At 38.1% G+C, this 13,439-nt stretch overlaps 1 protein-coding gene and 1 long non-coding RNA gene across 2 annotated transcripts in view; both read right to left on the reverse strand.

The window, feature by feature from the left end:
• Positions 1 to 13,139, reverse strand: part of mybl2a (v-myb avian myeloblastosis viral oncogene homolog-like 2a) — a 29,491-nt gene extending 16,352 nt beyond the window's left edge. The window contains exons 1-5 of the mRNA XM_073813022.1: positions 12,939 to 13,139; positions 11,196 to 11,301; positions 2,878 to 2,949; positions 1,613 to 1,705; positions 123 to 343 (exon numbers count right to left, since the gene is read on the reverse strand). Coding sequence (XP_073669123.1) covers positions 123 to 343; positions 1,613 to 1,705; positions 2,878 to 2,949; positions 11,196 to 11,301; positions 12,939 to 12,958 — 512 coding nt within the window. The 5' untranslated portion in view covers positions 12,959 to 13,139. The remainder of the gene's footprint in view (positions 1 to 122; positions 344 to 1,612; positions 1,706 to 2,877; positions 2,950 to 11,195; positions 11,302 to 12,938) is intronic.
• LOC141281344 (uncharacterized) lies at positions 4,979 to 7,101 on the reverse strand. The gene is made up of 3 exons (XR_012335608.1): positions 6,828 to 7,101; positions 6,368 to 6,443; positions 4,979 to 6,149 (listed from the first exon to the last, which is right to left on the reverse strand). It is a non-coding gene; the product is annotated as an uncharacterized lncRNA (long non-coding RNA).
• Positions 13,140 to 13,439: the final 300 nt, after the last annotated feature.

A 13,439-nucleotide genomic window follows, 5' to 3' on the forward strand; every position in this document is an offset into this window, starting at 1 on the left:
AATGTTAATGGTTCAATACCTTAAATGATCAACCTGCATATTCACCAATTTAAAATGTAAATGGAATACAACAATTCAATATACCAACATACATTTTTAAGCCTATGGGTAATTATTATTACCTTCCAGGGAGAAACTTTGCCATTTGAGCCCAACGAGTTCCCAGCACACAATGACATTTGATGATTTTAAGATCTTCCTCTTTTGTCCAGGGAGTCTTAATCACAGAGGGATCAAGATGATTATGCCAACGCTCTCTGCACTGTTTACCCCTTCGACTTTTTAAGTGCTTTGCAATTGCGCTCCAGTTCTTGCCGCCATGCAAAGACACCAACTCAATGAGCTAAAAAAAAAAAACAAAAAAAAACTGTTAGACACTGAAGCATTCATTTGAAGAAAAGTAGATTGAAATCTTGGCATAGACTTTGCAAATAGCAAGAATATCATACATCAGGGAATTTGACATGCTAACTTATTCACAAAAAGACTTGACTTCACTTGCTATTAAATTATTTCTATATAGTGCTTTTCACAATTAAAATTGTTGAAAAGAAGCTTTACTGTACAGTAATTACATCAGTGAAGTCAGAAGAGACAAAAAAAACCATACATTTATATAAATATAGAGAATACCTGGTATTATTGCAATTTCGTTTAAAGATATACATAAATGCATAAATGAGTACACCCCCTTTGAAAATTAATATTTTTCTCCATTTGTTAGTATATATGAGACCAGTTTGCTTTCTTTTTTACAAAATAGTTTTATTAAACATTTATTTTTATAAACAAAAGATGTTTGGTGTTTTGCAATGTCTTTGCGTGGTTTATGGTTAAAAAACACACTATTTTCAAACATACCAAACATTATTGTTGCTCCTCTATGCCCTCCTTTCTGAAAAAATTTGGATTTGTACAAAGCTCATCGTTCTGAGAAAAAACAGTGTGCTCCGATTGGACAGCTATTTAGTGCATTGTGATTGACCAAGATGATCGATCAACTTTGCCAGCGCAGTTTGAGCAGAACGTAACAGATTGGTAAGGTAAGGATACTAAAACCTTAAAACCATGTCTGCATTTGTGATCGTAGGAACGATATACAACAAGCGCTACTTTACACTGCACAAAACTCCTGTTTAAATCATGGTTTGAATAGTCAGTAGCAAATAAGTGAACATTCAGTGAATCAAAAGCGGGTGGAATTATGATAATGTGCATCGTGTCCATGTCAACAAGCAGAGGAAGTAAACTGTTGACTACAATCCTTGTGTTCATTGTAGTCCAAGAAAAGAGATAATTTGCGATAATTTGCGTTATCGTAGTCTTTGGGATTTGTAACTTTGTGAGTTAGTACATGTTAACGATCTGCACTTACATAGCAAAAGAAATGCAAAATTATGAAATGAAAAATAGGGGCTCTTTAACTAATTTGCAAAAGCTGAACAATCAAATCAAACTCAACCGATTAATCATTTAGCAGCTTGGTCCCAACAGCTTGGTTCTAATTTTTATGATGGAAGTATTGAGTGCTGAAACATAAGGTTCAATATTACCTTGTATATAAAAAACACAAAAAACTATTTACCAGGATATAGAAAAAGCATAAGCTCACCTTATCATCTTCTTCTTTGGTCCAGGTTCCCTTAGTGAGGTCAGGGTCTACTACAGTTGTAAATCTGTATTTACAGTTCTGTGCCGTTCGACCCTGCAAATTCAAAATTCAATTGACAAAACTTTTTACATTTGCAAAACACAATGTTTTTGCAATCCAGAAATTCATGAACAGGCGTAGTGATATTACGCAGTGCCCGAAAATAGTCCCCTGCTATTGAAAGTAACCAAGGGGACTATTTTCGGGCAGTGTGTAATATCATTGCGCCTCCTGCAGCCATGTTACAGACGCAAAGTCCTTGATTATTACACTAGAATGAAAGTATAGTTCATAGTCATATCTGCCTAGAAAAACACAACTTTAAATTTTCCATCAGTCTAAGTACATGAAGTAACTACAGAAGAGTCAAGTTTTAAATAGGAAAGATATCGAAACTCTTTGGTTATTTTTTAACGCGATGCTAATGGTCTAATCATATTCAATGGATTATGCTAAGCTATGCTAAAAGTGCTAGCGCCAGACCCAGAGATCAGCTGAATGGATTCCAAAATGGTAAAAATCAAATGTTTAACTCTAGGAGAGCTGGAAAATTAGTATATTTTCAAAAAAGTGGAATGTCCCTTTAAGAAATATAAATAAAGAGTCTCTAAATTGACACAAATGTTGTAAACAAAAGATAACTTACAATGATCACATGAACACCAGCAAAAACCAGATTTAAAGTTAGCCTTTGGATTTAAAAACAGGTTTAGGGGATTAAATGGGACATTTCACAAGACTTTTTTACAATGTTAAATAAATCTTTGGTGTCCCCAGACTACGTATATGAAGTTTTAGTTCAAAATACCTCACAGATAATTTATTATAACATGTTAACAGTGCCACTTTGTAGGTGTGAGCAAAAATGTGCTGGTTTTGGGTGTGTCCTTAAATGCAAATGAGCTGATATCTGCACTAAATGGGAGTGCTGTGGTTGGATAGTGCAGATTAAGGGGCGGTATTATCCCCTTCTGACATCACAGGGGGAGCTAAATTTCAATTACCTAACCTGCTTGCAGAGAATGGTTTACCAAAACTAAGTTACTATGTTGATGTATTTCACATTTTACAGGTTGATAGAAGCACAGGGGACCCAATTAAAGCACTTAAACATGAAAAAAGTCAGATTGTCATGATATGTCCCCTTGAAAAAATGTGAAGCAACATCACTGCATGTATAGTAGTTGAAACTTTAGATAAAACATTGTTTGGAAAAAAACACTCACAGGTAGGAAGCCTGCAATCAATTCCCAGTCATTCCTTCCAAATCGCTTCACAAGGGTCCCAAGAATTTCATCCTAAAGTTAACAACAAACACGGTTATTTCCTGTAAACTTTGCATATACTGTACATATAAACACTGGAATATTAAAACAATATTAAAAGTGAATTTGCGATTAAATTTGAAATTACCATATTTGAAATAGGGCTGTATATCAATACAATTTCCCAAAACGATACATATCTCAAAACATGATGCAATGCACATAATGATACAAGACAATTTTCAATGACATTTTTGTTTAAAACTTCGTAACATTATTATCTGTTTATTGTACATTGAATAAGCAGTGTTGTAACAGCTGTGTTTTTGCCATTTATTAGCTTTTGTGGGAACTTGTAGAAAGACTTTACTCATGTAGTTTTACAAAGATAGTGCCTTACTCTTGGCATTATATTCTTCTCTCATATAATTATTTTAAATCTATGAATAAACAAACATGCAGTCAAACTAAGGCCAAATTTTCGTTTTGCGCGTTCCCCGATTCTCTTTTGGTTGTAGGGTTTATAGGTAGAGGAAGTATCAGATAGCCCTTGAAACGAAAATGTTCAGTACCTCACTTCAAACGAAGTGGTATGTGAAAAAGGTATTGTCTACACAGCGGCAACATGGGTGCCAAAGTGAGCCGAGATACTCTGCTCAATATTGTGTTCATATGTACGACTATGTTCTTTAAAGAAACGTTTGCAAAAAATAACAAACGAATAAAAGTATGCTACATTACGTCATTATCGACTGCACAACAGTGCAAAGTCATATTTTATTGATACCCGGTGACTTGACAGCATACCTACAAGTGCATTGGCTGGGAATTTGCTCATCTTTTAGCGCACGTTTGATAACGCATTGTTTTGTAGACATTATGTCCATGAATACGTAAACACGACGTAAACAAACAGTGCTTTTAGTGTGTGTGCTTATTGCAACATTATTGACCAGTACTGTATGTTCTGTATCCCTCATGGACACCCGAGAAAGCCTGAAGGCTAATACGTTTTCATGCTGAATGTTTGTTATGCACACAGACCGTGGTCATCTGAAACATCAAACGCCATTTCATTGCATTGTAAAGCAGTTTTAACTGCACTTATCCAGAACATTGTATATGGACATTGTTTATTCGTTGTTATTCTAAACATGGGTTCACACCAGCCGTGTTTGAGGCGTCAAATTTGCGTCTTCCACGTCTAGTGTGCCACTTGAACATTTTGAGTTTACTCCCTTTATTTGCGCGTGAAATTCTGGTCATTGAGGCATTCACAAGGAAATTCGCGTCATGGGAGGGCCTTCCATAGGTGTTTCTCAATGTCAAGGAAGGATCCTCAGAAGTCAGAATCTCAAGGATGCTACGTCATTGAAAAAAATCGGAAATTCAACCAAGGACTGAGTCCTTTATTCGAAAAATATCCCATATACAGGAAAGGATGCATATGTGTAGCCTTCGCTCTCTGAAATCACCCCCAATCTTATGCGCGCGGTGCCGAAAGCACACCTTTTTACTGACGTAACGACGCAATGACGTGCACTTGCTAGCCTGTTCCATTTACGTGTTCTCCGAATGCTAAAGAGGAGCCTCGCCTCTGAAGGAAGAAACGTGGAAAGACTAGTCCTGTCAAGGAAGTATCCTTGACATTAAGAAACACCTCACAGGCTTCTGTGACTCCGCTCGCTTCCTGTAATCACACCACTACCAAGCAAGCGCCTGATTGGTTAACACAAAGTTAAAATTTTTCAACTTGCTTAATTCGCGTGAATGAGGCGGAATCGTGTCTACCGCGCTGCACTACACGACTCATTCACGCCGCAAGACCTCCAGACGCGCTTCAACGGGTCTTTACATTGACGGGCGCTTCACGCCTCTACCACGGATGGTCTGAACGCAGCATAACAGTCAGTTGTTTTATTGAATACAAAAACAAGGAAAACAAGCACACTGTGTCACTTCGTACACAACAAACACGGGGCATTGCGTTACTCGCTCTAGATTACTTGTGGGATTTAACTTCGTGTCATGCAAATTTTTCGCTCGAGGTGAATATTTTCAACTTATGGCGAAGACGCGTTTGAGGCAAATAGCGCGTTTTGCGTCATTCGCATTGCCCCACTCGAGGACGCGTCTGGTCGCGTCTTTGCATTTGACTTTGTATGTAATATACTCGCGCAAATCGTTGAACTCGCCTCTGCTGTAAACCCACACTTGCACTAGCAGCTTCCAACGGAAGTGAATGGGGCTCATGATCGGTTTGGTTACAAACATTCCTAAAAATATCTTCCTTTGTGGTCATCAGAACAAAGAAATACATCGATTTGTAACAACAAGAGAGTGAGTTTCACTTTTTGGTGAACTATCCCTTTATTAAGTAAAGCATTTCTGCATTTATCCCATTCCATTGAGTAGTGAACACGCGCACTGCAAGTCATAAACACAAACACACAGCAATGGACACTTAAACAGATTATTTTATTTAAAACACTCGAAAGGATCCATATTAACTCCCTGGTATTACCTGGCAAACCAATAAAAGTTTGGGCAGTACATAACCTCTCTCTCTAATACAAGATATCCCTACTAACCTAAAATATACACATTTAATGTAATTTCAACAGACAGCTAATAAGTATTTAACAGCGGTGAGTAGACACTGCCAACAGCCGTTTATTGCATTTTGATGTGGTCTTTCAGGCAGTTAGCTATGCTACTTATAAAAATATCAATTCCCCTAGGTGTCAAATTAACTCCATCTTTCAAAAACAGCCCAGGACTGTCATGTCTAATGTAAGGATGCTTAATCATGGTACCATTTATGCTATGAACAAATGTAGCCATAACCCTATTAACAAACTTCCTAGCCTTGTCAATCTTAACCGGATTGACATTAGCCTTCCACCGGCACCTCTGGGTAACAGCTGAAAACATGATTTTCATGCCAGGGTGCCAGAGTTTAAGCTGGTGCAGGTCCTGCTTCATTACATTCACCAGCTGGACGCTTCTGACCTCCCCCATGTCGTTGGCACCACAGTGGATGACGAGGACCTCCGGGGCTACTTTTCCTTGCAAGGAGTTGGAGAAAAAGGGGAGAAGTCCTTTCCACTGCAGTCCACTCAAGCCAAACCAGCAAACACAGACGCCTGGCAGACTGAGGTTGCTTTGCTTGGTCTCTGCAGCTCTATGGGCACCTTGTTTGACATAGCTGTCACCAATGATCCACACTCTGTCTATGGAAACAAATAAATAAGGTTTAACGAATTGCCTGAGGGAATGAAAATCAAAAAGAACGAAAAGTAGAACCGTTTTTAATGTTGATAAACGTTGTGAGAGATTTAGAGCAAGAAAGCAACACCTCAAAATATAAATGACAGTATAATATTTTGTTGTCTATTTAAGACAAAGTAATAGCAGATGTCAAATGTCAGTAGCCAAAACTAGTACTTACAGTTTAAGCTCTGTGCATTTGTAAAAGATGTGATGGGTGAATCATGGTTGTCCTTGACCTCAACCTTAATCGATTGCTGAAAGAAATAAACAGTATATACAAATATAAAAAAATATAAAAGTGCATTTCCATCTCAGGATTCAGGACAATCTCGCAAAGCAGTCGATAACAGTGAATCAAAATAGTATGGGGAATTACACAATTTAACCTTAACATAAGCCGTTAAAATGTAAAGCGATAATAATATTCGTGGTGTTTTACCCAAAAGGAATCGAATGCTAGATTATTAACGTTACAATGACAAGTAACATTGTTTTAAGTAACATTAATAATAACGTTAATTCTCATTTAAGCACAACTAATGTTTCTTAACTGTTAATTAAAGTATATTAAGTGTATTAAGCCATGTGTAGTATAGTATAAATATCTGATAAATAGTTTAAGTTTTAGGTTAATTTACCTCAAGAGTTGGAAACGTTGAAATATCAACCGCCAAAATCTTCCATCCCCGCAACCACCATTGCCCCTGAAAGCCTGGACTTCTAGGCTTCCATCAGTAGCGTATAGCATTAGCTCCTTAGCCTAAGCGAACTTCATCACATGGACGGGCGTAGTTTTAGCAACCAGGCACCTCAGCTCCACCCACGTTCCGCCTCTTTTTCTTACATTTTCTGTCATCCGGGAGTGACGCGATGCCAAGTTGGCAACGGCAATTCTGCCCACTTTAGGCTTTAAAAATGCTCTTCAGAAACCAATAGACAGAGCACAGTTATGCATAAAACAATTTGTATTGCGAGAGGCCGCCTCCTTGTCATTTCTGGCTTATAACAAAAACAGAATAATGCCTAAAAGCTGCTGTGTGACAAAATGTACAGCTAACAAGCCAAAAAACCCAGAAATAAGTTTTTATAAGCTGTCGAGCCGTAAAACCCAGCCTCTAAGGAGAAAAAAGTGAATTGCCGACTAAGTTTCCCTCTAGTGGGTGCAGTTCTACTAATAGAAGTACTATGAAAAGTTGCCTGTTTCCACTTTTGTGTCTTTAAACACTCGTTTTTTGGGGTTGACAGCTTATAAAAACTTATTTCTGGGTTTTTTGGCTTGTTAGCTGTACATCCTGTCAGACAGCAGCTTTTAGGCATTATTCTGTTTTGTTATAAGCCAGAAATGACAAGGAGGCGGCCTCTTGCAATACAAAGTCAATGGAGACCATACAGATCTCAGGATCAACTGCGATTCGTCACGCTACCTTTAAAAGTGCATCCGAGTCGATTCAGAACGTGCTGAATTGATGATGCATCATCATACCGATATTTTGAACACAGCACTAATAATAAGTGCAGTTTACAGTTCAGTGCACTGATGTAATACACATTTTGTTGAATAAAGTTTATTGTTAAATACCCTGCCTCCATTACATATCTTTTTCAAGTGTTTGATCACCATATTTTAGTGATCATTGCAAAAAATGACATAGGGCTGGACGATTTAACCTAAAATCAAAACCTGGGGTTAATTTAACATTTGACATCGATTATGATTAATGAACGATTATTATTATTATTTGCCTCATAGTTCACTGGCAAGGTTTGTATTGTAAATATGCTCAGATATTAAAGGTGGAATATATTTTTCTATTGAAAGGTCAAGGTCAAGGTATTCTTTATTATCCCGAGGGGCTATTTTTTATGCAGCCAGCAGATAGAGTAAAAAAACAATACATAGACATAACAAACACCATAAAAGCACACCAAACAATAATAGTAAGTCAATCAAACATTCAAGTAGAAGTGTTTAAAAAACTGGTCACAACAGGTATAAAAGAGCTCTTGTATCTATTTGTCTTGTATCTAGGGCATTTGTTGATTTGATTTTAAAAGAATTGAGTGAAGAAGAAAGTATTAGTTGTAATGGTTATTTATTGAACATTGTGACTTCAACTGAAATCAAAACACACATTGCTTGAAATGAAAAGTGTCACATAGTTTACTGTAAACTGCAAGTTTCAAAAAATAAAAAAAAAGTAAAAAAAATAAAAAGGTTAAGTTATTTATTTTTAAACTCTAGTCATTCAGGGCTCCAGACTAACTTTTTTGTTATAAGGAGCACTGCACCCCCTGACTGAAAATTCTAGTAGCGCAAAATCAGCCTACACTCCTTAAATCAGCCCAAAATGCAATTAGTTACATTTCCCTAAACATTTTCCACTAAATCGACTGAACTCTATGCAGTTGCTGCACATGTTATTATGCACAATTGATAAACGTTCAGAATAGGAAGTTACGAACCAAGGATTTATACAACCCCCATGACTAATTCTAGCCATACATGCATACAGTGTTTGAGTTCTCCTCTATGTATCTCTATGTTACTGACTGGTCGTGGTGGTGCCACGTAACCTCACACGCGGTAGTATGTTTTAAAGGGAAAGTACTAATAGGATTAAAAACCAAAATAACCGACATGATAAAATAGGGTTGGTTAAAATTTCTGAATTTCGGTTTCGATTACATTTGAATTAATCGTGCAGCCCTAACAAATACACACACACGTCCATGCATGCATGCATATACGTGTGTGTTTTTAATATATAAATAGAATGAAGACTGATCTCGCAGACCCCTCACCTCATCCCTGAGACCACAAATTTTATAAATAAATGTAATGATTTTATGGCATTCTAATGCTTTCTAATTAGGGGATGCACTGAATGTTCGGCAACCAAAATTATTCGTCCAAAAATAGCAAAAAATTTGTTTTTGGTGTTCGAATGAACAAGTGAAAAGGCAGAATAAATTTTTCCGCATAATGAGGCCTTTGATGACGTGATCAAATTGCAACCAGTGGAGAGTGAGAGAAGCACAAATGAAGCAAATGTGTTGGTGAAAGCATTTAAAAGTGTCAGAGAAAAACACGAAAACATACAGCACTACAAGTTTCACTCATCACTTAAAATGACAACCTGAACACAATGCAGCGTTTGAGAAAGACAAGGAGGCGGAGATCCTGAGTATTTGTCTGCTGAATACACAAGTACAGAAAACAAAGTTTATCTTTATCTATTTGTTCAGAGAAGTGAGCAGGTGTAAAAGGCCCTAAAATGCAGGGTTCACACAAGACACAGTAGAGGCGGCAAAGGAGAGTGATTTACATGTTAAGTCAATGCAAAGATGCGATTAGGCATTCTGCAGCGTTATGGCGCGGAACGCGAGGCGCAGATGAAATGGCCTTTGCCACGAGAGACGCACGAGTTGAAAAATCTGAATTTCTGTGGATTTCTGCAACATGTTAACCAATCAGAACCTTGCTGTAGTAGTGACGTGATTACAGGAAGCAAGTGGAGTCTCAGTGGAGTCGCAGAAGCCCCTCCCATGACGTGAATTTCTGCGTGAATGTCTCGTATGATTAGGCAAACTAGACGCGGTAGATTCGTTATGTGTGTTGATGTGAATTTGACCCACAGGGGCTGTTTACACTTGGTATTAAGATGTGTTTTCATCGACCGGATCACAAGTGGACGAGAGAGACACATTACGTTTACATCTGGTATTTAAATCCGTCTCTTTTGTCCACTTTCGACCACTTCTGTTCTGAATAATGTGAGGGGGTGGTCTGTGAGACGGTGGGCGAGTCTCTCTGCTGTCATTCAAACGCGAGCGGGAGTAATTATGAGTTTATATGGACGCAAACTAATACTATGTCAGAGTCCATTGCTTGTTTAGCAAGTTAACATGCTGCACAGAGTTTTGTACGTGTGTATGTAAGAGCTTTCTCTGAATTTTCAGCGCAATTGATGAAATAGGATCGCGCAACTTTCACGCTTTCAAAACGAAACTACGGAGAACACCCGCAGTAGTTTTATCAATGAAAGGCTAAAAATAGCGCTGTTCACGGTATGTTCACGCCAGAAGTCAAAAAAAGATGTTAAACTTGTGTTTAATACCTCAGATTAGATAAATGGGCGGAGAGAAGGCGGTCGCGTGTGGCTGTTCGAACGCATTCAACCACATTGCGTTCCGCAACTCCAAAGCGATCCGATCGAAAGTGGATTCGACTACATTCAGCTGGAGTTTTTCCATTTTATTTGGCTTCGGCCAAGAATTTTCCTTTCGATGCATCCCTCTGGGTTGCCAAACCTTTGTTAACTTCAAATTCAAGGACCTTTCAAGGACTTTCCAGATCCAATACCCTCAAATTCAAGGACTAAATGTGGGGACACCTTTCAAGTGAGAGCAAGGTTACATTGTGTTACCTTTTAAGATACATTGTTACAGTTCCGTTTCCAGGAGTAAGTGCATCTGAATGTGTATATCAATTTCAATCAATGGTGAGACTTAACGACAAAAACAGTGTGACACGGGAGCCAGGAAGTATATCGCTATCTGAAATATTGACAAAGACGGCGTTACAGGGACGGAGTAAGTATGGCAAGGGAGACGCAGCGTCTCGTTCCCTTCTCAGGGAACAACAGTTACATACATAACCTAAAACGTTTTCATGTGTCCAACACAACTATGCTAACAAAAAAGCATTTTGGTATGAATCAACGTTTGCATACAGAAGATATAAGCATCTAAAGTGAACAGTTTAGCACGTGTGCTTGAAAAGTCTAGAATTTGTATGATATTATCCTTCACTACACATGGAATAATATGTTGTTGTTTTTTTTTCAGAAAACTTCCATAAAATGGATTCAAGCCCTTTCAATGACCTGTATCTATGCATGTATATTTTCAACAACTTCCCAAGGCCTTGAATTATTTCCCCCAGATCCACAAACTTTCAAGGATTTCAAGGACCCGTGGGAACCCTGCCTGATGCTTTCACTCACCTCTTTGGAAGTCCATTTGAGCTTTAGCTGTTCAACATCCTCATCGATGTCAGACTCAGGATTCAGCTCAAGCTTTGGTTCAAGGCTTGCACAGCCTTCCATTACACTAGAAATGTGGATTTAATGGGAACACGAGTTAGCTCAAATGAACGGTTGTGTGCCGATCTTATATGGTCTCAAATAAGGAACAGTTCACTCATACTGGGAATTCTATATATATAAAATATATTCAATCGTGTGGTGACATAACGATTATTTAAATGCTCCTGGTCGCGTTGGAGCCATTGTCACCTCCCAAGGATTTACATTGGGTTAAGATAAAAAAATATTAGTCTAGTGAGTCACGGGCCTAACGTAACATTATTCACACGCAGATGGATATAATTGCTGCAAATGTTTTAGGTTAACAGCGAAAAACAGTGATGCCCTTTACACATTCAGCTATTTTCGTAACTTACACAACATATTCACTTGGAGTTTTACTTTCTAGCACAGGCTGTCGTTCGTAAAGGTTACCACGGCAACGGTTGCATTGGTTGTGTTTCGCGAACCTTTTACGTTGCATTATAGGCAAACTGCGACCGTTAATGTACTAATCGAAGTGTAACGTTGGCTATAACGATGGCTGATATACAATGTGATACTGGACAGAATTTATTCTATTAGAACTACAATATCTTCCATAACTAAATTAGGGATGTTCACATTGACCGTTTAACCGTTAACCGAAGGTAAGAAATTATGACCGATTAACATTATCAGTTAAAATAAAAAATATTTGTTAATACATGGTGTGTGTCGTCATGAGCCGACAGACATTTCGCCACTTTTCTATCTTTAATTTGTGAATGTCCTGTAAATGACACAAATGATTGCTGCCCTGACGGTCTGATAAAGTAATCATTTGTATGAGAAATCATTTGTATGCGTGTTTGGAAGCTGAACGGAGACGCGCGCGTGTCCGCGCAAGATGACGCGGTCCGTCTGCGCACATCCGGACAGACGTTCGCTGATGGCCTCTGACCCTAACCATAAACATCTAGCTCTTTTTGGACAAACGGAGAAAGACGACGCAAAACCAAAACTTTCTGAAAAGCGTCCTGCTTTAGAAATGACCACTGTGGTAGATGAAACGGAGACAATCTGCCATTTGGATATTAATCCACTGGACCGATCGCGTGCTTTTTAATAAGGTAATGTTGCGTGAATATCTGATAATGTATGAATCCTGGTTCTGTTTTTGATCTGTGGCTGCTGTTTGCACGACGTAAAACCAAAGACGACGCAAAACCAAAACTTTCTGAAAAGCGTCCTGCTTTAGAAATGACCACTGTGGTAGATGAAACGGAGACAATCTGTCCTTTGGATATTAATCTACTGGACCGATCGCGTGCTTTTTAATAAGGTAATGTTGCGTGAATATCTGATAATGTATGAATCCTGGTTCTGTTGTTGATCTGTGGCTGCTGTTTGCACGTTCAAATTAAATGTTTTGTTTTTACTAGTTCACAGACAACCGTCAACTGTATTTTTACTCAATGACAATTTCATATTAAAATTTTATAAGTTAACGGTTAATGTTCGGTTTAGAAGCTACGGTTATCGGTCGGGAAAATTAACTGATATGAGCATCCCTATAACTAATACATTAACCCAAAACATACTTCACACGTTTGTAATCATTAGGCTACCGTTAACAGATTTGTTTCCAACAAGTTACTGTACGATTAAACTTTTTCTTACCCCTCCAATTCCACAGACATCTTCAAGAGGCTTCTTCCGAATTTTCATGAATCATTAGTTGACCACTTCACTTCATACGTGGGTGATACTGATATTGTTGATAATCGTCTATACACCGTGTATGTCCATATGCACAATCTCCAACCGCTGCCTGCGAACTTCGCGCGCATTAAATTGTGTTCCATGCGTCAGATTTGCTCAGCCGCTTCTTCTTCAGATTTTACGGCGGGTTGCGAACCAACTTCATAAGCGCATACCGCCACCTACTGTGGTGGAGTGTTAAGAGATTGAACTTTAATCCACTCTCATCCTAATAAATCTCATGCTTGCATTTATCATTTTCCCTGCATTTGATCCATCAATTAATATTTTACTTAATGTAAAATCTTTTTTTCCCAGTGATTTTTATTCTAGTTCCTCTTTAAGACTTTTCCTTTCTATTTTATATTACATACCATCATTACATATTCCACTGTTTCTTTTATTAAACATATTTTACAT

This window comes from Paramisgurnus dabryanus, chromosome 21, assembly GCF_030506205.2.
Source record: "Paramisgurnus dabryanus chromosome 21, PD_genome_1.1, whole genome shotgun sequence".
In the NCBI taxonomy this organism is placed as follows: Eukaryota; Metazoa; Chordata; class Actinopteri; order Cypriniformes; family Cobitidae; genus Paramisgurnus; species Paramisgurnus dabryanus.